The sequence below is a fragment of the Lucilia sericata genome, unplaced genomic scaffold (assembly GCF_015586225.1).
Source record: "Lucilia sericata isolate MDLA Ls3-8-SP2 unplaced genomic scaffold, ASM1558622v1 Contig004087F_arrow, whole genome shotgun sequence".
In the NCBI taxonomy this organism is placed as follows: Eukaryota; Metazoa; Arthropoda; class Insecta; order Diptera; family Calliphoridae; genus Lucilia; species Lucilia sericata.
The window spans coordinates 1-26,116 of NW_023997138.1; the positions used below are offsets into that span (position 1 = coordinate 1).

At 28.8% G+C, this 26,116-nt stretch overlaps 2 protein-coding genes and 1 long non-coding RNA gene across 3 annotated transcripts; 1 reads left to right on the forward strand and 2 right to left on the reverse strand.

Annotated features, from left to right (window-relative positions):
• On the reverse strand, positions 1 to 21,481 carry LOC119615095. The gene is made up of 3 exons (XR_005232383.1): positions 21,393 to 21,481; positions 20,795 to 20,972; positions 1 to 43 (listed from the first exon to the last, which is right to left on the reverse strand). It is a non-coding gene; the product is annotated as an uncharacterized LOC119615095 (long non-coding RNA).
• A 1,689-nt stretch (positions 21,482 to 23,170) lies between these two features.
• Positions 23,171 to 24,466, forward strand: LOC119615094. The gene is made up of 3 exons (XM_037971166.1): positions 23,171 to 23,260; positions 23,329 to 23,626; positions 24,106 to 24,466. Exons 1-3 carry the CDS (start codon positions 23,171 to 23,173, stop codon positions 24,414 to 24,416), a joined length of 699 nt encoding a protein of 232 aa, XP_037827094.1. The 3' UTR covers positions 24,417 to 24,466.
• Positions 24,467 to 24,967: 501 nt separating this feature from the next.
• LOC119615096 (cyclic AMP-responsive element-binding protein 5-like) lies at positions 24,968 to 26,047 on the reverse strand. The gene has a single exon (XM_037971167.1). It carries the CDS (start codon positions 26,045 to 26,047, stop codon positions 25,112 to 25,114), a length of 936 nt encoding a protein of 311 aa, XP_037827095.1. The 3' UTR covers positions 24,968 to 25,111.
• Between the last annotated feature and the right edge of the window lie 69 nt (positions 26,048 to 26,116).

Genomic DNA, 26,116 nt, shown 5'->3' on the forward strand with positions numbered 1-26,116 from the left:
GACCTGGTGGTGGTGGCGGACCCGGGGGAGGGGGTATAGCCATCTGTAATTAATGCAGAGAATAAAAATTAATATAAATTGTATTTGTTTTTTCAATTTCAATTAAACTTAATAAATACTTGTTTTTTATTGTAATTTCTTAATAATCTCATGGTTTTAGTTCCATAAAGTGTTTAAACTTTAAAGTAATTCTTCTTAATAACATGTGCTTGCTTTAGTTTTAGTTTTAAGACTGATTTAAGTTATAATTTTTTATTTTTACAAATTCAATAAAATATTTTTTTTTAACTTTTTTATTGATTTACTATTAGAAGAGAAATAAGCCTACGCATTTATTACTTTAGTAAAGCTATTATTTATTAGATTTATTTGCATTATAACTCATTATAGTTTTATTTTATGTTTCTTTTTTTTTGTTAACAGTGTAATGTAGCAGAAATGACACCAGTTTTAGATATTTAAGTTTTAAATCTATACTTTTTTAAAGATTGTTTATAAAACTATTTGTTACTCTGTGTATTATTATTTTTATCTACCTACAGTTTCATCAATTGGTTTGGCCACCAAATGCAAAGAAATTACAATTGTGGAGAAATAAAATCTCTTGTCAAATACAAATCAAAACCTACACTTTTTTCTTTTCTATATTTTTCGTGAGCCCATGAAATGAAATGTTTTTTAAAACAGTAACGAATTGCTGGAGGGGGTTTGTTTAACAATTAAGAATTTGAACACGGCAAGGGAACAAAGGAGCGGGGAGGGAGAGAGGGGAGGGGAGGAAGAAACGGGGGGAGAAAAGGAAAAAAGGAAGAGGGGGGGAAGGAGGACAACGGGGAGGAGAGGGGGGAGAAGCGAAGAGCGAACGAGGCGGGCGAGGCGGGCGAGGCGGGCGAGCGAGCGAGCGAGCGAGCGAGCGAAGCGAGCGAGCGAGCGAGCGAGCGAGCGAGCGAGCGAGCGAGCGAGCGAGCGAGCGAGCGAGCGAGCGAGCGAGCGAGCGAGCGAGCGAGCGAGCGAGCGAGGAGCGAGCGAGAGCGAGCGAGCGAGCGAGCGAGCGAGCGAGCGAGCGACGAGCGAGCGAAGCGAGGCGCGAGAGCGAGCGAGCGATCGAGCGAGCGAGCGAGCGAGCGAGGAGAGCGAGCGAGCGATCTAGATCTATCGATCTAGCTATCGATCGATCGAGCTATCTATCTATCGATCTATCTATCTATCTATCTATATCTATCTATCTATCTATCTATCTATATCTATCTATCTATCTATCTATCTATCTATCTATCTATCTATCTAGTCTTTAGTCTAGTCTTTAGTCTAGTCTAGTTAGTCTATAGTCTAGTCTATAGTCTAGTCTATAGTCTAGTCTAGTCTATAGTCTAGTCTATAGTCTAGTCTATAGTCTAGTCTATAGTCTAGTCTATAGTCTAGTCTATAGTCTAGTCTATAGTCTAGTCTATAGTCTAGTCTATAGTCTAGTCTATAGTCTAGTCTATAGTCTAGTCTATAGTCTAGTCTATAGTCTAGTCTATAGTCTAGTCTATAGTCTAGTCTATAGTCTAGTCTATAGTCTAGTCTATAGTCTAGTCTATAGTCTAGTCTATAGTCTAGTCTAGTCTATAGTCTAGTCTATAGTCTAGTCTATAGTCTATTCTATAGTCTGGTCTATAGTCAAGTCTATAGTCTAGCCTATAGTCTAGTCTATAGTCTAGCCTATAGTCTAGTCTATAGCCTAGTCTATAGTCTAGTCTATAGTCTAGTCTATAGTCTAGTCTATAGTCTAGTCTATAGTCTAGTCTATAGTCTAGTTTGTAGTCTAGTCTATAGTCTAGTTTATAGTCTAGTCTATAGTCTAGTCTATAGTCTAGTCTATAGTCTAGTCTATAGTCTAGTCTATAGTCTAGTCTATAGTCTAGTCTATAGTCTAGTCTATAGTCTAGTCTATAGTCTAGTCTATAGTCTAGTCTATAGTCTAGTCTATAGTCTAGTCTAGTCTATAGTCTAGTCTATAGTCTAGTCTATAGTCTAGTCTATAGTCTAGTCTATAGTCTAGTCTATAGTCTAGTCTATAGTCTAGTCTATAGTCTAGTCTATAGTCTAGTCTATAGTCTAGTCTATAGTCTAGTCTATAGTCTAGTCTATAGTCTAGTCTATAGTCTAGTCTATAGTCTAGTCTATAGTCTAGTCTAGTCTAGTCTAGTCTATAGTCTAGTCTATAGTCTAGTCTATAGTCTAGCCTATAGTCTAGTCTATAGTCTAGTCTAGTCTATAGTCTAGTCTATAGCCTAGTCTATAGTCTAGTCTATAGTCTAGTCTATAGTCTAGTCTATAGTCTAGTCTATAGTCTAGTTTATAGTCTAGTCTATAGTCTAGTTTATAGTCTAGTCTATAGTCTAGTTTATAGTCTAGTCTATAGGCTAGTCTATAGTCTAGTCTAGTCTAGTCTATAGTCTAGTCTATAGTCTAGTCTATAGTCTAGTCTATAGTCTATTCTATAGGCTAGTCTATAGTCTAGTCTATAGTCTAGTCTATAGTCTAGTCTATAGTCTAGTCTATAGTTTAGCTTATATTCTAGTCTATACTTTTACTACGGTAGTTTACTATGTAGTCAAGCCTGGAACAGTGTCTATATTTCTTCCGTTTCTTATTCTGTAGTGAATAAGTTTAATATCTTAAATTTTCCAATAACCTTTTGTGAGGACAAAAGCTTTTAAGTAAAAATGCGGAAATCTCAAAATTACTTATAAACAACTAAAAAAAGTAACAAATTCTTAACAAGAATAAAAAAAAGAATTGTCGGCTTTATATAAATAAAATTACATACACTTAAAATTAATAAAACAAAATAAATTCATACAGAAAAAAAATAAAAAAAAACTCAACCTTAAAGCGTTGAAAAAATTATTCATAAAATCTTGAAAAGTATAGAGTAGATAATTAAGATTCTAAACACGTTGCAAGAGGCACAGGCATATAAAAGTGATTTTTTAAAATTGTTGATTTTTATTATTCTAAAGTAAAAATAAAATGATTTTATATTTGTTTATACACAAAACAAATAATAAAATGACAAACCGCTTACAAACGCAGTTCCAATACGAAAGAAATAACGAAATGAATCATGTATTTTTGCTGTTAATTGTAATAAAACAATTTAAATAACAAAATGAGCTTAAAGAAAAATGCAAATTTAGAATAATTCTGGAATGTAGAAAAAGGTATGAGGTTATGACAGAGAGAAAACTGTTATACAAAATATGTTTTGCAGAAAAAACTGTAATACACAAAACTGTAACACAAACTTTTAAATAGGAAAGTTTAACGGAAGGAACTGTTATACAGAAAAAACTATAGGAAATATTTCGATAGAAAAGCTTTTTTTTATAGAAAAAACTGTTATACAAAAATGTTTCTTTAGAAAGCTTGTTCTACACAAATTTTATGTAGAAATAAGAATTATACAATAATTTTTCTATAGAAAACTCTGTTATACACAAAATTTTCTATAGAAAAAGATGTTACGCACAATTTTTATATAAAAAAAAATGTTATACACATATTATTCAATAGAAAAAACTGTTGTCCACAAATTTTTCTGTAGAAGAAATCGTTATACAGAAACTTTTGTATAGAAAAGATTGCTATAAACACATTTTTCTAAAGAAAAACTGTTGTACACAAATTTTTCTATAGAAAAAACTGTTATACAGAAACATTTATATAGAAGAAACTGCTACAAACATTTTTCTATAGAAGAAAACCGTTATACAGAAACTTTTGTATAGAAAAGATTGCTATAAACACATTTTTCTAAAGAAAAACTGTTGTACACAAATTTTTCTATAGAAAAAAACTGTTATACAGAAACATTTATATAGAAGAAACTGCTACAAACATTTTTCTATAGAAAAACTGTTATACGGAATCTTTAGTATAGAAAAAACTGCTATACACACACTTTTCTATAGAAAAAAATATTATATAAAAATTTTTCTATAGAAATAAACTGTTATACAGAAATTTTTGTATAGAAAAAAACAGCTATACACACATTTGTCTATAGAAAAAGAATTATATACAAATTTTTCTATAGAAAAAAGCTGTTATACAGAAACAATTGTATAGAAAAACTGCTATACACACATTTTTATATAGAAGAAATTATTATACTCAAATTTTTCTATAGAAAAAAACTTATACAATTTTTTTTTTTCAAAAAAAAAAAAACTGTTATACAGAATCTTTTGTATGAAAAATACTGCTATACACACATTTTTCTAAAGAAATACTGTTATATATAAATTTTTCTATAGAAAAAACTGTTATACACATATTTTCAATAGAAACAACTGTTTTACTAAAGAATAAACCGTAATTCGCCAAATTTTCTATAGAAAAGATGTATACATACTTTAATGTTTTATAGAAAAATTTTTCCATCGAAAATGTTCTATAGAAAAAGTTGTTATACACAAATGTTTCTATAGAAAAAGTTATTATACTCAAAATTTTCTGTAGAAAAATGTGTCATACACAAATTTTTCTCTAGAAAAATCTTTTACACACAAATTTTTTATAGAAAAACTGTTATAAGCTCAATTTTCAAAAGAAGAAACTGTTATACGCTAAGTTTTCTATGGAAAAATATGTTAAAAACTAACAATTTTATAGAAAAATGTTGTAAAAAATATATTCTTGTATTAAATTATTTAAAACACTGATTTTATGTTAAAAATTAAAAAAAAAATATTTTAAATAAGTAAAATTTACCTTAATTATGTTAATAATTTAATTAATATTAAAATTTATTTAATATCAATAACTTTAAACAATACAATTGTTTAATCTTTTATATATTATAATTAAATTTTTCTTTTCAAAAAGATGAAACAAATAATAAAAAAAACACCTTCAAGCTTTGGATATAAATGTTTTCAAGTGCAAAATTATTGTATAAATTTATCACTTTAATTAACAGATTAAAACTTCAAATACAAAATAAACTTTCTTTAAATGCATACTATTCGTTTTAATAACATTAAAATAATTTTTCATTTAAACACTTTCAAAATAAATTTTCTTTAATAAAACAGCAAAAAAAACTTATAAACCACACACGCACGTTAATTTACACAACACGTTTAATACGCTTTGTTTGTTGCAATATATTGAAAAACACCATTTAACTTTATAAATTGTAAACCTAAAAATATTTTTATTTTAAATAAAATTCAACAAGAGGAGAAGAAAACGTTGCGCATGCGATATTAATAAAAAAAGTATTAACTCTTGCTACTATTTTGTTTACAAAAAATATATCACAACAAAACTTCTTTAACTAAAAGGAATGACTAGAAAATGTGAGAAAAAGAGACGAATAATAAAATGAGTCATTTAAAAAAAAAACATAGCGGGAGAGTGTACTCGTTTGTCACTACAAAGGGGGGGCTATTTTACTCATATAATACAAATGAAAACATGTCATTCCTCCCTCTCCTTTTAAAAAAGAGTTTGTTGTTTGTTTGTTTATATGTGTAATGTTTAAGTATGAGAGCATTTAATGCATAATAATGACATTGTGGAGGTCGCATAATTGTGCATTTGCATTAAAATAATAAATAAATTGTATGAAATACAACAACAACAACAACTACAAATAAGCAAAGATTTATTACAAATTTTCGTTTTACTTATGAATTGAAGACAAAAAATGTAAGATTTTGGCGTCATTTCATTATTAAGAGAATAGGAATTTTAACAACTGATCACTGATAAATTTTAGTAATGAAGCACAGTGGGGGAGAAAAAGTATAAATCCTGTTAGTACCAAAAGTTTTGCGCCTATTTTTGTATTATACAAAAACTCTCTAGATAAAATTGTTTTAGACATAAACTTTTTTATTGAAAAAAAAAAACTGTTATACACAAATGTTTCATAGAAATAACTGCTATACAAAATTTTTTCTATAGAAAAAGGTGTTATATCCAAATTTTTGTAAAGAAAAAACTGTTATACACAAAATTTTATTTAGAAAAGTCTTATGTACATATTTTCTATAGAAGAAAGTATTATACACAAATATTTTTATAAAAATAACTGTTATAGACAATTTTCTTATGGATAAATGTTTTTGACTGATGAGTCAGAAATAAAACATGTGGCAGCACTATAATTGATAGTGTTGCAAAGTGTTTAAAAGTTATGTTTATAGTTGTAAGCCTAAATAAAGGTAATTGGTAACGCAGTCATCTAAAGATAGATAGATAGATAGATAGATAGATAGATAGATAGATAGATAGATAGATAGATAGATAGATAGATAGATAGATAGATAGATAGATAGATAGATAGATAGATAGATAGATAGATAGATAGATAGATAGATAGATAGATAGATAGATAGATAGATAGATAGATAGATAGATAGATAGATAGATAGATAGATATATAGATAGATAGATAGATAGATAGATAGATAGATAGATAGATAGATAGATAGATAGATAGATAGATAGATAGATAGATAGATAAGAAGTTAGATGTGATCCCTATTGTAGCTGTAATTGTCAACAGTGTTGCTATTAAATTTTTTTACATAAACTATTAAAAAAGTGGACTAAAGCTTAGTCATAGAATGAGCAAAGTACTCTATAGTTTTTTATTACTTTTGTAAAGATTTTATAAGAAATTAAAACATTTTTTTAAACATATAAACAAATAAAATTTATACTACAAATGTATGACCGGTTAAAGTAAAACAAAAACACATAAATTTTCTAAGAAATTTTTGGTGACTCAAAACTGGGACTGAATTTTAGGTTGTCTTATTTTGATGTTAAGAAACCCCAACATTGCATATTTATAAAGTAAATATGCAAAAATGTTACTTTAAATATTTAATTAAGGCAAAGAGAAAAAAAGGAATAAATATGAGTAATACTAAGACCACCTTTATTTAATACAAAAATTATTTTATAACAAATAAAATGTGATTACAAATTAATAGTTTATTTTATAACGAAAAACAAAACTTGTTTAAATACAAACTTGTTTATTTCATTTTTAAAATTGTTTAAGCACTAAGTATAAAAAGTTTTATGAGCGCGGCGAGTGCGTAGATCATTTCATTAAATTAAAATTTTAAATATGGTAGTAGTTATGTCCATAACTTTAAGTGTGTATTGCTGTTTAATTTAATCTCTTCGTGGTGGCCAGCTAACCAAGTTTTATGAAATATTATTTTTATGAAATACAAAAAATTATATTTCTTAAGTCTGAGTAGTAACAATTTGTCACTATTTTATTTTAATGTAGACAATGTTATCAGTGGTTAAGAGATATTCTTATTATTTATATAGATTTTATCAGTAATTATGAATTTGTATATTTAAATTTATTTGATGAAATAAGTTTTCTATTTTAAACATTATTTCATGCATTTTTAAAACCTTTTAAGTTATTTTTCATTTTTTTAATATTTAAGTTTTTCTTTTTTTCAAACGTATACATAAATATTTATGTTTACAGCCTAAAAACCATTAACTAAAGTCCAATAAGTAGTACTTGTGTTTAAAGTAAAGTACGAAATAAAAAGAAAAAACAAATTTAAATAAAAAACTGTATGTTTCAAAGATTGTACGATGATGTACTTAATACTTGAGCTACATGTTCGTTACAGAAAATAACCAAATGAATTTGTTTAATATACAAACAATCACAAAAAATAAATAATATGTAATTTTCAGAAATTTAACGTATGATTCAAATAAATAACCTTAAGGTTTAGCAGTTATTTTGCTAATGTTTCCAAAATTTAAATATCACTTCCTTAAAAAGAAACTATTTTTAAATTTTCTCTGAATTTTTTACTTAAAATATCCAAAAAATAAATTTAATTTTTTGTTTTTAATCTTAATTTACTCATACCTGATCTGAAAATATGTTAATTTGTAGTTTTATACAAATTTGGACTTAAAACCCTTTGTTTCTAAACACGTTTTTTTCATTCGATCCTAAAAAAACGTTTTTATGCCCTATAAATAATGTATGGCAACTCTCAGCTTAGCAGTGTTGTAAAACGTCAACATTAAATTAAATCCTTAAGCAGTGTTGCCCATAGTAGAGGTTTTAGCAACATTTAAACAATTTTTAATAGCCTTGAATCAAAACACATTAAAAATTGGCAAAATTTATATGACTTTAACTCAAACCTTTTTCTTATAACTAACTGTATAATAATTTTTTTTTTTGCATTGCACACACAAAATAAATTCATCCTCATCTACAGTCTATCAAAAGTGGGCTATAAAAAAAACCTTAACAAAAGATGACGGCAAAAAAATTTAAATGAAAACAAACAAAACTTAAAGATTTTTTTGTATAAAAAACACATGAATAGAGGTTTAAACATGAGTATACTTAGATGTTTTTTTGAAAACTGTTGTAATATGTTTATAATAACAGAAAAAATAGCAACAGCATACGGTAAACGCCCTTTACTAACTTTGATTTTTATGTTTATTTTTTTTTTTTTTGTTTACAATTTACAATCAAAAGGTGAAATACCTTTTAAGAAGTGCAGAAAAAAAGGAAAAACAAACAGAAAAAGAAAAGACATACATATAATTTAACGTAATATGTGTTTTTTTTTTTATAAAAAATGTACAAAATATTGAAAATGATATATTACAGCAAGAACAGTGTTAATAATGTAAATAAACAAATGTCAATGAATGAAAAGATTGACTTTCTTACAGTAGAACAAACTAGGGTTCTATAAATCGACTTTCGAATAATCGAACAATCGACTTTTTGTCGAAAAAGTCGAAAAGTCGAAGTCGACTATTTTGTTCCAAAAAAGTCGATAACTCGACTATCGTCTATAAAAAAAGTCGAAAAGTCGACTTTGTAAATAGAAGTCGAAAAAAGTCGAAAAGTCAAAAATCGGAAAGTCGAAAAAGTTGAAAAGTCGAAAAAAGTCGATAAGTCGGAAAAAGTCGAAAAGTCGGAAAAAGTCGAAAAGTCGGAAAAAGTCGAAAAGAGTCGGAAAAAGTCGAAAAGAGTCGAAAATTTTAAAAAAGTGGAAAAGAGGTCAAAAACTCTAAAATAGTCGGAAAAACTGGAAAAAAGTAAAAAATAGTCGAAAAAAAGTCGAAATAAATCGAAAATAGTCAAAAAGTCGTAAAAAATCAAAAAGTCGGAAAAAGTCGAAAAGTCGGAAAAAGTCGACCATTTATAAAATACTAAAAGTCGACTTTTAAATAAATGAAAAAGGTCGAAAAGTCGAAAGATCGACTTTTCATAAAATGGAAAAAGTCGAAAGGTCGAAAAGTCGACTTTTAACTAAATGCAAAAGTCGAAAAGTCGACTTTTCGTTTCAACTAAAGAACCCTAGAACAAACATGGTACTAGTTTTTATTATTTTATTGTTATTAAGATGTTTTGTATTGAATTTTATGTAGACAACACTGTTCTAGATTCTGACATTATGTAAGCTGCCAGATGATTAATGAAAAGTTTATAACTTCCCAGAGCAACCGGATAGACAGATAGATAGATAGATAGATAGATAGATAGATAGATAGATAGATAGATAGATAGATAGATAGATAGATAGATAGATAGATAGATAGATAGATAGATAGATAGATAGATAGATAGATAGATAGATAGATAGATAGATAGATAGATAGATAGATAGATAGATAGATAGATAGATAGATAGATAGATAGATAGATAGATAGATAGATAGATAGATAGATAGATAGATAGATAGATATATAGATAGATATATAGATATATAGATAGATATATAGATAGATAGATAGATAGATAGATAGATAGATAGATAGATAGATAGATAGATAGATAGATAGATAGATAGATAGATAGATAGATAGATACTATGCATCATCTGTTGTCCAGTGTAATTTAAAATAATTTTACGCATGACTTAATAGTTATACATACATACATATAAATAACAAAAATAAGTTTGTGTTGCTCTAGTAAAAACTGACCAAAACATCAATAATACGTCAAAGATAACCGATTGGGTGATGGTCTGTTTTTATATGTTACGTTAATAAAATATTTATTAGAAACATTTTGGTATGTGAGTATTTTATGTGGTACATTTTGATTAACCAGCTGTAGAATATTAATAAGGCATTCCCAATCAACAACTGTCTTCACAGTGTTGCCACAAAAAGTTTAAAAAAATTCGTAATATTAATGAAAAATTTCTTCTTATATATGTATATGAAAAAAAATAAATTCTCATTTTGTTTAAAAATAAATAATGCTAATGATGTGCATTATGCGAGAAGTGTGTAAGTAAGACAGAAGCCAGTTAGGAGAAGTGATTTGATGATGACAATTGCGGTTTCGGTAGATGTTAATTGTAAGCCCTCTAAACTAGAGACAAATGTCAAATGAAATTACATAATTGTAGTTTTTTTCTCTAAATAAACGATATTATAAGTACACAAAGCTTTAGTAATTTAATATGTTTATAAATATTGAAAAAAAAAATTAAAAAAAAAAAAAAACGGTGATGACAACACACAACATTAGAAAAAAAACTAGAGGCGTGTTATTAAACAAATATTTGATTTTTTTGCGGTAAATGCAAATAAATGTAATATTAGAGTGACAAGTTACTGACAATGGTGGTGAGATATAAACAAAGGTAATAGTAGTGTTTCAGTGATGGAGATAAATATGAAATAATTTTTAAACGACAATAAATAAACAGCAGTTATAAACTAATTAGAAATTATTTTCAGTACATTTATATAAAAATACATTAACAGCACTGTTTGTAATGATACCAGACTCTTTTATTAAAGTGATAATGTCAAAAAATATATGTATGTAGATAAAGAAGGACCATGTGTTAAATCTAATTTAAAACAAAAATTTAAATGAAATTATACCTTTAAATACCGCCTAATATTTCATTGAAAGTCTATCAATGTGCCGAGATGTTCCCATATATTTGTTTACATTATTTTAACGTTATGTAAATTAATGAAAATTAAACAAATTTGTTACGTTTATTTTTTCAATAAACACACTCTAATGCTAAAAGTTTAGGCTTATACAAACATACCTATAAAATATTTAACATTTTATTGGCAAATAATGTTACGTATGAAAGATAATGTTTAAAGTAAAAATGTAAAAAAAAACTTTAAACTGATGTTTATAAAAGCGAAAGTATTGGAGGAAAAATCGTGATTTATGAAACATACAAATTGTAACGTTTCTCTACTAAAGGGCGATGACATTAGACTAGAGTACTAAAGATTATAGTTCTGGCTACAGTCTGGTTTGGAGTATTTCATTGTATTCTAGAATTGACTAAAATCTAGTCTATAGTTTTGTCTAACGATAGTCTTGTCTAAAGACTAGTCCATATAGTCTTGACTTTAGTTTAGTCTATAGTCGAATCTAAAGTCTAGTATATATCGTAGTCTATAAGCTAGTAAGTAGTGAAATTAATTGAGCAGTCTGCATTATAGTCATGGTCTAATCTTTCAGACCGCAGATCGAGGATTGGTTTCAACTTGAGGCACTGGGGAAAGGAACACAGGCGCAAGAGCGATCGAGCTATCGAGCGAGCTAGCGAGCTAGCTAGCGAGCGAGCGAGCGAGCGAGCGAGCGAGCGAGGAGCGAGCGAGCGAGCGAGCGAGCGACCGGGGAGCGAGCGAGCGAGAGCGAGCGAGCGAGCGAGCGAGCGAGCGAGCGAGCGAGCGAGCGAGCGAGCGAGCGGCGAGAGGCGAGCGAGCGAGCGAGCGAGCGAGCGAGCGAGCGAGCGAGCGAGCGAGCGAGAGCGAGCGAGCGAGCGAGCGAGCGGCGAGGGAGCGAGCGAGGAGCAGCGAGCGAGCGAGCGAGGGAGGAGGAGCGAGCGAGCGAGCCGAGCGAGCGAGCGAGCGAGCGAGCGAGCGAGCGAGCGAGCGAGCGAGGAGAGCGAGCGAGCGAGCGAGCGAGCGAGCGAGCGAGCGAGCGAGCGAGGCGAGCGAGCGAGAGGAGCGAGCGAGCGAAGCGAGCGAGCGAGAGCGAGCGAGCGAGCGAGCGAGCGAGCGAGCGAGCGAGCGAGCGAGCTACGAGGAGCGAGCGACGAGCGAGCGAGCGAGCGAGCGAGCAGCGAGCGAGCGACGAGCGAGCGAGCGAGCAGCGAGCGAGAGAGCGAGCGAGCGAGCGAGCGAGCGAGCGGGCGATCGACTAGCATCTAGCAGGCGAGCTAGCTCGGCGAGCGAGAGAGAGCGCGAGCGAGCGAGCTAGCGAGCTAGCTAGCTATCGATCTATCGCATCTATCTATCTATCATATCATCATCTATCTATATATCTATATCTATCTATCTATCTATCTCTAAATTTAAAAGTGATTAAAAACTTTATTTCTATATCATTTATAAAACAATAACCTTAATCATAAAAAACCCCTATGAATCATATTAAGTACAATAATTTTCTTATAATTTATTAATATTTTTGCACAATCTTATCTAGAGGTAAAAACATTAATGTTTACTTAACTATTTGAAAATTAAAACAAAAGAATAGAAAAGTACGACATAGTTTTATAAAATAAATATGAAAAAGTTAAATAGTTTAAAAGGCTAAATAATAAAAGTTTCCTTATAAATATTACAATTTAGTTTTCCTGTATTCTCTCATTTTCTTTATAGTATATAAATTATTTACAATTTAAACAACAACTAGTCCATAAATAAACAAATGTCAACTTTTGTACTGACAAGCTAAAATCTATAGGAAAAAAGGTGTTTTATATAAAAAAAAGTCTAAAGGAACGAAAACGAGAGATAAACAAATAAAAAATTTATTGTTTAAATAGATTAAATAAGTGCCAAAGCAAATACAAACAAATTATTAATTACGGTTTTTTCTAACATTTGTAATTTACCTTTAGATTATGAGTCATTTATGAATGACATCTTATAAACGTGATCAACAGGTAGTGGATAATAAAAACGTAGTAGAAATTTTACATAAATATTTTATAATTTAAAAAGTTTGCAATTTTCCAAAGAATTGCAAAATTTATTAATATTAAGCGTTTTATAGTGAAAACTACCTAATTTGTAACACTTCTAGTCAATGATGTCAATTTGAGCCGTACTAACTGTGACATGGTATTGCCATATTTAAGTTTAAAATACCATAATGATTTTAATTAACCTAAAAATATAGTTCTTAACCACAAAATTTTATAGTTAAAGCTTAATTGTATAAAAAGGGTTAAACATTTTTTATTAACTCATTTCGCCACCCATTTCCATCAAGCCCCTGCACTTCTTATCCAACCCACGTTCTTAGTATAGAAATGCTTATAAATGTTTGTAAAATAATCCTTGACAAGCACTTGTTTTGAGATATAATTACAAATGCGTTTACGATTACAATTTTTGTGTGCTAAATGCAATTCATAGCATTTTTTATTGTTTTTTTTTTTTAGTCTAGATCGTTGGTTGTGCTGCTCAGTTACTGCTTACTATATAAAGTTAATTTATAGTAGAACAAGTAAATTAGACCTTAATTTTTTATTTGTTTGTTGCGCTTTTTATGTTTTTTGTAAAAATTTGTGTTTGAGATTACGACAAAACTTGAGTGCATTTGTGGTTTTAGAAAAACAATATAAATATAGTAAAATTAACTATATACTTGTGTTTGCCTACGTATTTACTATTTGTGTTAGTGTTTATAAATGATTTATAAAATAAATTAATAGAAAAAAAGAGTTCTAATATTTAAATAGCACAATGACAAAATGTGGCTACACTGCACAGTGGGAGAAGTTATTAATTCATATCCAGTCTATAGTCTAGTCAATAGTATAGTCTATAGTCTAGTCTATAGTCTAGTCTATAGTCTAGTCTATAGTCTAGTCTATAGTCTAGTCTATAGTCTAGTCTATAGTCTAGTCTATAGTCTAGTCTAGTCTATAGTCTAGTCTAGTCTAGTCTATAGTCTATAGTCTAGTATAGTCTATAGTCTAGTCTACAGTCTAGTCTATAGTCTAGTCTATAGTCTAGTCTATAGTTCTAGTCTATCTAGTCTAGTCTATAGTCTAGTCTATAGTCTAGTCTATAGTCTAGTCTATAGTCTAGTCTATAGTCTAGTCTATAGTCTAGTCTATAGTCTAGTCTATAGTCTAGTCTATAGTCTAGTCTATAGTCTAGTCTATAGTCTAGTCTATAGTCTAGTCTATAGTCTAGTCTATAGTCTAGTCTATAGTCTATTGTCTAGTCTAAAGTCTAGTCTATAGTCTAGTCTATAGTCTAATCTATAATCTAGTCTATAGTCTAATCTATAGTCTAGTCTATAGTCTAGTCTATAGTCTAGTCTATAGTCTAGTCTATAGTCTAGTCTATAGTCTAGTCTATAGTCTAGTCTATAGTCTAGTCTATAGTCTAGTCTATAGTCTAGTCTATGGTCTAGTCTATAGTCTAGTCTATAGTCTAGTCTATAGTCTAGTCTATAGTCTAGTTTATAGTCTAGTCTATAGTCTATTCTATAGTCTAGCCTATAGAATAATCCATAGTATATTCTAGTCTAATCTTTGACTATGTATGCAGTATGCTTTTACAGCACTTTTAACAAATTCCTCCCCACTGTGCTCCGGTTTACTTAAACTATAGATGTTAATCATGTTGATCATGACAGAAATGATGACAATAAAGTTGATGATGTATACATCATGTTATTGTAAATGATGATGGTGTTTGATGAATGCAACATACATGTGTTGCTTACAACTATAATTTATATACCGCAATGATAATAACAATTCAGATGAAAAATGCACAAAAAAAAATAAACAGTTGTGAGTCATTGACAATTTTTTTGTTCGCATTCATTGTTGCAAAATTACGTTTACTTTATAAATACTATAGAAAATCTTTATATTTTTTTGTTAACAGAATTTTAAAGTTTTAAATCTTTAATAAAACGTAATTTAGTATAAATTAATTAAATTTAAAAATTTCATTTACAGAATTTATTAAACGATTTTTTAAGAAAATTCATCTGGTAGCCCTGAGTATATGTGAGAGAAAGGATGTCAACAAAGGAATGATGCCAAATGTTTATAGAACAGAGATGCCAAATGAGCTTTTAGACTTTTAACATAAGTTATTATGATGCAGTGTGGTCAATACAGCTGATTTTAGGAATGAAACTGTTTGAATCTCTTCAAATAATTTACTTCGAACAATATTGTAATAATTTCATTCTTTTTAATAACTGTTTCAGATTATGATTCAGTTAACTTTTGAATTATTTACAGTTTTATTATATTGAGTTAAACGTCAATAAAAATAATATAAAATTTAACTTCTGGTTTTATGAGAAAATCATGACAACTACATCATTTAATGTTGTTTTATTTATATTTTTGCAATATTTATTCCGTTTTATTTTTAAAATGACAGGCCTACATTTTCTGCATATAAAACACACACAACAATACGCCATGGTATTGTTTAATTGAGTTGTGATAAAGCAAAAAAAAAAAAACCCACGGACACATAATTGTAGGTTTGTTTCAAATTTTCAGTTGTAAAACTCCACCTTGGTCAATACAATTTAGGTTTACTTAGTCTTTTTGACAAAATGATTCTAGTGTATTTTATGTTGTCTAATGTTTGTGCTCTAAATTCAAGGTGTGCCCTTTTTTATTTTCGATTGTACATTCATTTTAGTCATTGTATTAATTGCTTTCTATCTACATTTAATGACAAATAAAAGGCCAGTGTACAAACAATAATCTTTTATACATTTAATGGTTGCTTTATCAAAATCACCCTCCCAAATTTAGGTGTTTGAACTAAATATAGCTTTTTATTATTTAGTTAATCGGAAGTTTGTAGTAGTAAAATCAATATGTATTAAAAAAGGGAGCCACCAATTTAGTAAAATGTGTGATAAATGTACAAAATGTTTTTTTATTTTATTAAAAAAGGGCTAATAAATTGTAAAAAGCTAATGAAAATATAAGAAACTAATAATTGTAATCATTTATCTAATCTAAAACGAAAAAAAAAATTTATAGGAAATAAAATTAATTAATTTAAAAAAAGTGTACAGAGAGTAAATTTCATGGTCAAGGTAAGTTATTCATTTATGTATTCACTGCCTAAACTGAATATTATTATGGTAACCCAGGAAATCCCTATTTAGCTAACTATTATGTGTCAAATCAATTGGCAGTTGTTGATGTGACAAAGGAAATGTTTTCTCTTTAGATTTAAGAAACGTATTGTATTGTATATTCAAGTTGGAAATCTATCAGAAATCAACAGAATTTATAGTTTTTAAGATTTAACTTAACAATTTAATTGTTGAAATTTATAAATTAAACCTGTAAATTTTTGATTTTGGGGCTAAAAAATTAGCGATTATTGACAATAATATAGTGGCATCACTGACAAACTATTGTTTTTTAAGAGTTTTTCAAAAGCTTTTTCAAAACACTGTTAAGAAAATATTATTAAAAGTTCAAATTTTCACTAGAAATATAAATTTTTTTTAAATATTTCAAATTTTCAACAAAAAATTAAAAATTTTTCATCAAAATTCAAATTTTTGTTAAGCGAATTTCATTACAAATTTAAATTGTCACTAAAACTTCAAAATTTTATTTATATATCAAATTTATAAAAAATAAAATTTTTGTTAATAAAAAGCAAATTTTCAGAAAAAAATTTAAAAAAAAAAAAAAAACTAAAATTTTTCTAAAAAATCTTAATTTCACTTAAAACTCAAGTTTTTACTAAAAATTCATATTTCCTTAAACATTCAAATTTTTACCAAAATGTAAAATTTTAACTAAAAATTCACCAAAAACTCTAAATCTAACCAGAAATTCTAATTTTCGTTACTAAACCCTTAATTTTGAAAAGTCTTAACTCTTTTCAATCTATTAAAGTTCACTGACCTTTTCTAGCAACTCTGGTGGTGCAAAATCTTAAAAGATTTTATTGCAATTTACATTAGGAAGTAAAACTTTTACTTTCATTTCTGCTTTCCAGCCAGTTAACAACTAAATCTAGTAGTTGTACACTTTCCTATGTTTTGAAAACAAAATGCAATTAACTTTAACCCGGTAATTTAACACCCTAAATCCTATTATATTTTACTGAACTACTTTAGTTATTTTTTTTTTTTCTTTTTTCTTAAAATTCTTTTGCAAATACCTTTTGTTTTCGGTTATTCTATATGATTTGTTTCTATATTATTTTGTTTATTGTTAATCTTCTTTTAAAAAATTCATTGACTCTTAATGATTTTATATGTTGAAGTATTGTTTTGTGTTTGTTTTTCTTTTCAAATGACCCACATAAAGTTTATTTACACATTTTTAAACAAATGACATCTGACGACGACAACGACGCGTAGTCAACATTTATTTGCCGCCTTGTCGCAGTTTCTGTTTTCTATGCTGCTGTCTGTGTGAGTGTGAGAGATAGTGTGATTTTATGCAGCTTTGCTCTGCATGTGGTGTCATCATCATCAGCACATAAATATTGTACCAAAAACATAAATAAATATTTGTTTTTGTATGGAAATGTAAATAACATAAACAATAATGACAACCGTTTAAAACTACAAATAGTTGCAATAAGACCATTTAAATGGACAGTGTGGCTAACTAGCTATAGATAAAATCGCCAGTTATTATAAGAAAATGCTTGAAACTATTAAAATTTATTTTACTATACAATTTGATCTTTAGTTTAAGTGTTTTGTAGTTAAAACAAAGTTGCTTACTAATTAGAATTGTACTTTTCAATTAAAAAACTCTAAATCTAATCGAAAAAAACGGTAAATTGTCAAATGCCATATGACAATAACTAATAGAAAATTCTATATCCCGTTTTTAATGTTTATAAAAAACTCTAAATCTCGTTGAAAAAAACGCTAAATTGTCATATGACATAAACTAATTGAAAATTCTAAATGCTCTCATTAAATTGTTGATAAATTCAAAGTGTTTGTACTTTGTATAATGTGTGCAAACTAAAATAATTAACAGCCCTTTTTTCTTTTTTATTTCATTTTAGTGCATAAATAAGTAAATATATTAAAAGTTTAAATTTCAATTGAAAATGTTCATTAGTTGTGGTTAAAAAAAAGTTAACTTTTTAAAGCATAAAACAATAACAATTATACACTATTGTTGATCTTTTTTTTATGGTTAATTGTGTCAAAGTTCCCACACACACATGAGATAAACAACGCAGAGAGAAGGTACAAAAGTTCAATGTCATAGAAACAGAAAAAAAACCAACAAACATCGACAAATGAAATGTATAAAATAGAAATTGTTGGGATAGGTTTTATGAATTTCATAGGGGGGGTAAAGTATATTTGTTAAACCACACATTTTGAAAAGGAAATTAAAATTGACACTATTAGAACAAAAACATAACGCAATGTTTCCAAATTTGAGAATATATATTGATTATTTTAAGATTTTTATAAGCCCTTAAAAGCTTTTACATGTTTTAGAAAATTCGTAATAAATAATTGTATAATTTTATTTAATCATCAAATTTGTTAATACTCTGGCAACTTTACTAACAACATACATCGCTTTATTTCACCTCCATTCATCTATTAAATCTTTCTATTTTAATCTATGATGATTTGTTACTTCTCCATAAACAAAACTAAATTTAACAAACGGAAGACTACATAAAAAATGGCAATTTATTCTGTTAAATATGCATAAATGATTGTCTATAAACAAAACAAGAGTGTGGGTAGGCTGTTTCATTGTTGTTTTTAACAGAGGGGGGTAAAACAAACGAGAAAAATACAACTGCAACTTTTAAACAACTAAAGCAAAAACAATGTAGGGGGGAAGTGAAAACAAATCAAATGATCATAGCTTGATTTGTTTGTTTATAATTTAAAAAGGCACTTAAAAAAAAGAAATTTATTAAAATTTATTAATAAATTTCAGTTTGCATTTGATGATATTTAAAATTTATTTTCTATTGTTTTGTAGTTAACATTTTTTCAAATTATTTTGCAAAGTCTCTTTGTTAAGTTCAAGTAGTTTCCATAATTTTTGTATAAAAACAAATAGAAATTAAAATAAATTCCCTTGCAGCAATCTCACACCTAATCAGTTTTGTTACTATCTTATCATTTAAGCAAAAAATCGTTTATATATTGTATATAAAAAAAAATATTGTATTTACAAACCTAAAACTTGGCGGATAAGATATGAAAAAAAGTCACAATGGTGAATAATAGAGAAAATTATACTTCATATAATAAAAACAAATAAAAGAATTTTAGAAAAAGTGTTAATGTTTGCAAAATAGTGAACTTAAACTGAACTAAAACTAAACTAGAAATGAAATAAATTCCAATTAGAACTAGAAAAGATTTCACCTAGAAACTAACTAGATTCCAAGTGGAACTAATCTAGAATTAAACCCGAACTAAACTAGAATTGAACTAGAACTGAACTAGAATTGAACTAGAACTGAACTTAGAACTGAACTAGAACTGAATCGAACTAGAACTGAACTAGAACTGAACTAGAACTGAACAACTACAACAACGAACAAGAACTGAACTAGAACTGAACTAGAACTGAACTAGAACTGAACTAGAACTGAACTAGAACTGAACTAGAACTGAACTAGAACTGAACTAGAACTGAACTAGAACTGAACTAGAACTGAAGAACTGAACTAGAACTGAACTAGAATGAACTAGAACTGAACTAGAACTGAACTAGAACTGAACTAGAACTGAACTAGAACTGAACTAGAACTGAACTAGAACTGAAGTAGAACTGAACTAGAACTGAACTAGAACTGAACTAGAACTGAACTAGAACTGAACTAGAACTGAACTAGAACTTAACTAGAACTGAACCAGAACTGAACTAGAACTGAACTAGAACTGAACTAGAACTGAACTAGAACTGAACTAGAACTGAACTAGAACTGAACTAGAACTGAACTAGAACTGAAGTAGAACTGAACTAGAACTGAACTAGAACTGAACTAGAACTTAACTAGAAACTGAACCAGAACTGAACTAGAACTGAACTAGAACTGAACTAGAACTGAACTAGAACTGAACTAGAACTGAACTAGAACTGAACTAGAACTGAACTAGAACTGAACTAGAACTGAACTAGAACTGAACTAGAACTGAACTAGAACTGAACTAGAACTGAAACTAGAAACTGAACTAGAACTGAACTAGAACTGAATTAGAACTGAATTAGAACTGAACTAGAACTGAACTAGAACAGAACTAGAACTGAAATAGAACTTAACTAGAACTGAACTAGTAGAGAACTAGAACTGAACTAGATCTGAACTAAACTAGAACTGAACTAGAACTAAACAAGACCTGAATTAGAAATGAACTAAATAGAACTAAAAACTGAACTAGTACAAAATAGATATTAACTAGAGCTTCAAGATTAGAAATCTTTCTATATTCAATTTATTTTATTTCAATATCAATTTTCAGAATATTTTTAATCCCCAATCATATTCTATTAAAAACAAAACAAAAATATCCTTAAACATTTTTATTACATGCATCCATTATTAACCTAAAAAACGCAACACAACAATACGATGCAAATGAAAATGGGTCAAATTGTTTTGCATTCATTTCAATTCTTGCCCACATTACAACAAAACAAAAATTTTTTACAAAACCCTAAATTTGAAACGATATTTGAATAATAAATAAATTCTTTAAAGAAAAGAAAGTAATAAAAAAAAGAAACTCACCTTGAGAATTTTTTTTCAGTTGATGCTAATTTTTGATGATGATTATCAAAATTTTGACAATGATGATGGTGTTGACAGCACACAAACACAAATTGTTGTAATTATTAAACGCACAATAAAAAAAATTCGTCTTCTTTTTTTCGATTTCTAGTACTTTGTTTTACAATTTCGTTAAATACTAAGAAAAAATTATTTTTAGTTAAATTAAATTATTATATTTTTATAATTTCAAAAGTAACACACAAAACACATTAAAATAATAATTTTGATAAAACTTTTTTGTTCAAAAGAAAAGAAAACAAGCAAAAAGGAAGTCCAGATAACAGAGCAGAAAAAAGTTGCTGCTAAAAGAATGACAAAAAAAAGAAGAGTGTAAACCAAAAGAAAAAGTCACAAGAGTAGCATATGAAAAAATTTAACTAAATTTTGTCAAAGAAACAAAAATTTGCAAAAAATATTCAATAAATGTAAAATTTTATGAATTTTTATAATAATTTTTGATAAATCTCGTCTTTTCCAACTTAATCTTCTGGTTACACTTCTTTTCTGTAATTCCAACTTCTTTTTCAGTCATTTCTTTTTTTTTTTTTTTTCTTACTCATCCACACACATTCCACTTAAAACACTCACACTCTGGTTTTTTATATTTATACGCTCGTTAGTTAATTTATTATTACTTTTAGATAGCGTTTATTAATTGTTAATCGTTTACTTTTATTTATAAATTGGTTTTTACAATTTTTACATATATTTTCTTCGAAAAAATTGTAAAAACATTTGCGCGTTTTTTCCTTGTTAACCACCTTTCTTGAACAACGAAACAAAACGAAGTGAAAATTCGCAATACTCAGAGGACTGTGCCGACAAACAATAATGCCGGCGTATGGCACTGAAAACTTCAGCGGCGATTTTACATGAGCTAAGCCGGCTTCAGTTTTCAGCACTTTTGAAATACATAAACAATTCGCATAGAGACACATGCAATACCATATATATTGAAATGTTATAACAACATCAAAACGCAGCATAATAAAAGAATATTTTTGAAAAATAATAATTTTTGTTTTATTTACAATTCTCGAAATTTTCTAAAGAAACATTTTTAACGGCGATTTTTAAATTTTATTGACGGCTAGGCTTAGTTGGTTATAAGCCGAATCGTCAAAGGAAACTGTCAAATTAACAGTGTTGTAGAAGTGTTTGTTTAAAAAATACGATAAAAATTTTTATTTTTTATTGTTTTTTTATATAGAAGTGTTTTCTTTAATTTAAAATCTTTATATATAGTATATTTAATTTCTTCTTTTGCTAGTTTCCGATAGGACTGTGTTTTCTTTAAAATTTTTTCTGTAGAAAACTATCTTCTGTACATAGTTCAAATGCTTTATTATAAAAATGTTTTTTTTATGGTTTCTTAAATAAACTTTTGTTATTTAGAAACTTTTCTATAGAAAATGTCTTTTCAGTTGTTTTTCTATTGTAAAATGTCTTATTTAAACAGTTTTCTATAATAAAATCGCTTCTTTAATGCTTCTTGTAATAATACCTTCAAAATACAACCCTGTTTTGTTTGATAAGACAGTGACCGTAGATATAAAACAGTTTGCTACAGCATTTTTGTTTTTCATTTTGAAAAGTGAAAAAATACCAAGTAGGAACGCGTCTTTTATTGTAAAAATTATTTATTATTAAAGAAATCTTATTGTCTAATAAATTTTTATAAACAACAAAGTAATAGCTGCCACGAATGAGCTACTACCGCGATTTAAATAAGAGCTCATCGAGCAAGTACAAACTATGCGTATAAACATGAAGTTATATTGTGATGAAATTATCCAGTTAAAGGAGAACTAATGGAAAAACATGAAAGCAGTGTGATTTTACGGAAAAGAGTGTTACAATTGGGCTGTTGAAAATTTTATACATCTAATACAGACTGTACAGCCGGATAGTGATATTTTGCCCGTACTACAGAGTATGTTGCCGTCAAGGGAAAGACAAGTTACAACTTCTAGGACGCTGACAACGAGTAGGACACCTCGAATATCTAGAATATCCTCAGATAGTGGGGAAAGATCTACAGGATCATCACGTAGACGTAGCTCACAATTAACAGCAGAATTTCAACGATCAAATTCTATTTAAACTCACGTAAATCGGTATGTAGTACTTCACCTATACGAAGAAGTAGCAATAGCTCAAGGGAGGAAGAAGAAGTGAGGAGCCTAATGAGGAAGAAGAAGTTGAAACTGTTGAGGAAAGCCAAACTATTGCCGAAAAGAGCCAACAGAACCAGAAGTTACAGAAAACCTCATGAAGATGAAGAAGAACAAGCAGAAGAAGAACCACTTAATATTATTTATGAAGATTCGGAGGATGACCGAAGAAGAAGATAACAATCCAGAAGAACTGACTGATGATGAAAACAATATTGAGTCTATGTATGAAAGTGTGGAAGAAATTACGGTTGCTGACAACACCATCTCAACTACTAGACGTTCCACACTTAAAAGATGTTACAAACATGGTGTTAGTCTCAACAAACACAAAACTCCAGTAAAGATAATAATTCTCCTCATAAAACTATACGTAAAAGAGGACGACCTAGAAAGAATAAAACTAATAAAAATTCATTTGATCAAGAAAATACAACAGATTCTGAAATGGAATCAACTGTAACAGACAGAGGTGATAGGGCGGCACTACATTACACACGTTCAGCAGATCAGTCAGAAACCTTACAGGAGCCAAGAAATTGTGATGTTAGACATATATCATTGAGAAATAAATCTATACCCATAACACAGGCATTTGATCTGTCTGCGGAGGACGGTAAATCTAAGGGTTTATAAAAATCATTTGATTAGATATTGCTCCTATAGAAAAGTACTTAAACACAGGAAACAACCTTTTTTACTTGTCTATAGGAACATGTTTTCTTTTTACAGATTTCTATAGAAAAGTGTCTTGATTATACAGTTTTCTATAGAAAAGTGTCTTCATTATACAGTTTTGTATAGAAAAGTGTCTTCTTTATACAGTTTTCTATACAAAAGTGTATTCTTTATACAGTTTTCTATACAAAAGTGTCTTCTTTATACAGTTTTCTATACAAAAGTGTTCTTTATACAGTTTTCTATACAAAAGTGTATTTTATACAGTTTTCTATAGAAAAGCACCTTCTTTATACAGTTTTCCATAGAAAAGTGATATTTTCTTCTTTATAATATTTTCTATAGAAATGCGATTTCGGAACATGTATTTCAAGATATTTTCTAAAATATTCTAATCTCTTTTTTTGATTTCTTTAGATTATACGGATATGACGTTAGGAAATTTCAAAGATGCTGCCTGTAGCACACCAAATTCACGCCGCAATTCATTTCGCAAACCAGCAAAACCATCTACTATAACTACCAACCAAGCAGCAACAGAATCTGAATCGGGGTCAACAACTAGTGATTGTTCTACACGTCGTCCTTCGCGTCAGTGTAAACCAAAAGATTTGGCTGAGCCAAAAATAGGAGTAAAATTAAGAAATGAAAGTAAAGCAAAATCATTGGGTAAATCCAAAGTGAAATCAATGGGTAAATCCACAAAGAAATCGGATACCAAAAAATAAAGGTTTAACATTTAGTTTCGTTTTTAATAATAACGATTTTTTTTTAATTCTATTCTTTAGACAGTTTTCTATAGAAATGCGTTTAATTTTTTAATTTTACTAACTAGTTTAAATTGTTTGTATTTAGTATTTAAATAAAAATAAAAGAAAAATACGAAATGTTGAAGATATTTTTGTTTTTAATTAAGAAATTATGGTTAAATCACTAATAAATATCGAATTCGAGAGAAAAAAAAAACCCAATTTACAAGATAAAGTTCGAATTTCTAAAATTGTGCTCGAATTTTCGTTTTCTAGTTTGAATTTAAAAAAAAGCTTAAAATTACTTAAATAAAGTTCGATTTCTTCAAAATTCCAAATATTAAAACTATTTTGGAATAGTTGCTTCCAATAAATGGCTTTATTTATGTTATTGAAAACAAAAATCAACTTATAGTTTTTGTTATTTGTAAAAGAATTCGTTTTAATTGATGCCATTATATGCTTTGTTTATTTTGTTTAAAAAAGCATAATATTATTAAATAAATTTTATTTTCTGTCCCCTAGTTTAGGTTTACGTTTAGTTTTGTTGTACAAATTCTAAATATTTACACAAGAATGTAATTATTCTTAAAAAAAAAGCCAAACTATTAATCTAATTATATTAGCAATATCATCCTATCCAACTCTATCTAAAGAGAAGACGAGATACATTATTAAACCACCTCAAATTTACCCGAACAACAATTTAAATGATCCACCGAATGTGATATGGTGGGTAATTCTTTGGTATTTTCCTTAATTTCCGTTATTATATCTTGTATTTTGTGTAGAATCTGTTGAGATTCAGGGGAATTTAAATCTTTTGCTGTTGTTGCTGCTGTTGTCGTTTGATTTAGAGGAGAAGAAGATTCTGAAGAATCTATAGTATTATTCTCAATGTTTGGGCTATACGTAGTGTTTATATTTATGGCATTTTGTTGTGTTAAGGCTTCATTGATTTGTTGTTTCAAGTGTTGTTTTTGTGGCAATTCCATACCTAAACTATTGACCAAATTATTAAGCATAGTTAAACGTTCACGCATTTGTTCACGTTCTGCCTGAAGCATGGCAGTCTGAGCGGCCTTCTCATATTCACGTTGTTTTAGTATACGTCTCTGGGTCTGATACAGAGCAATATATTCGCCTATTGTTTCGGTTTCCGATTGCAATTGCATGACTAAATGTTCTAGCCGTTGTTTTTCTTCGGTTAGGTCTGCACATTGGGTCATTAGTTGGGTAAAACGTTGTTGTAGCTTTTCAACAGCTTCCTCGGTGGCAATGCGAGGAGTTGTTGTGTGGCCAGTTGTTGGTTGGACTGGCTTTTTATGGGTTATAGGGGTTTGTTGTAGGGTCGTGTTAGTAATGTTCTCTTCGGTAGCTTCTTGACAAGATTCATGATCAGCGCGATCATGATCGGCGTGCTCATGATGATGATGATCATGGCAATCATGCTCATGTTTATGTTCTTCACTGTAATCATGTTTACTATGATCATGATTGTGATCATGTTTATGATGATCATGATCGTGATTATGTTTATGATTTTCATGATCTTGATCATGTTTTTTATTTCCTTGATCATATGACCGTGATATGATCATGATTGCCATGATCATGATCGCCATGATGATCATGATGTCCATGATCATGTTCATCATGATGCTCATGATTCATGATGA

Excerpts from the sequence above, each read along its gene's own strand:
- LOC119615094 (XM_037971166.1), top strand. The coding sequence starts at position 23,171 with ATGACCGAAGAAGAAGATAACAATCCAGAAGAACTGACTGATGATGAA. Across the intron at positions 23,261-23,328 it reads AAAGTGTGGAAGAAATTACG|TCTCAACAAACACAAAACTC; the intron begins GTTGCTGACAAC and ends ACATGGTGTTAG. Across the intron at positions 23,627-24,105 it reads TGATCTGTCTGCGGAGGACG|ATTATACGGATATGACGTTA; the intron begins GTAAATCTAAGG and ends TGATTTCTTTAG.
- LOC119615096 (XM_037971167.1), bottom strand. The coding sequence starts at position 26,047 with ATGGCAATCATGATCATATCACGGTCATATGATCAAGGAAATAAAAAA.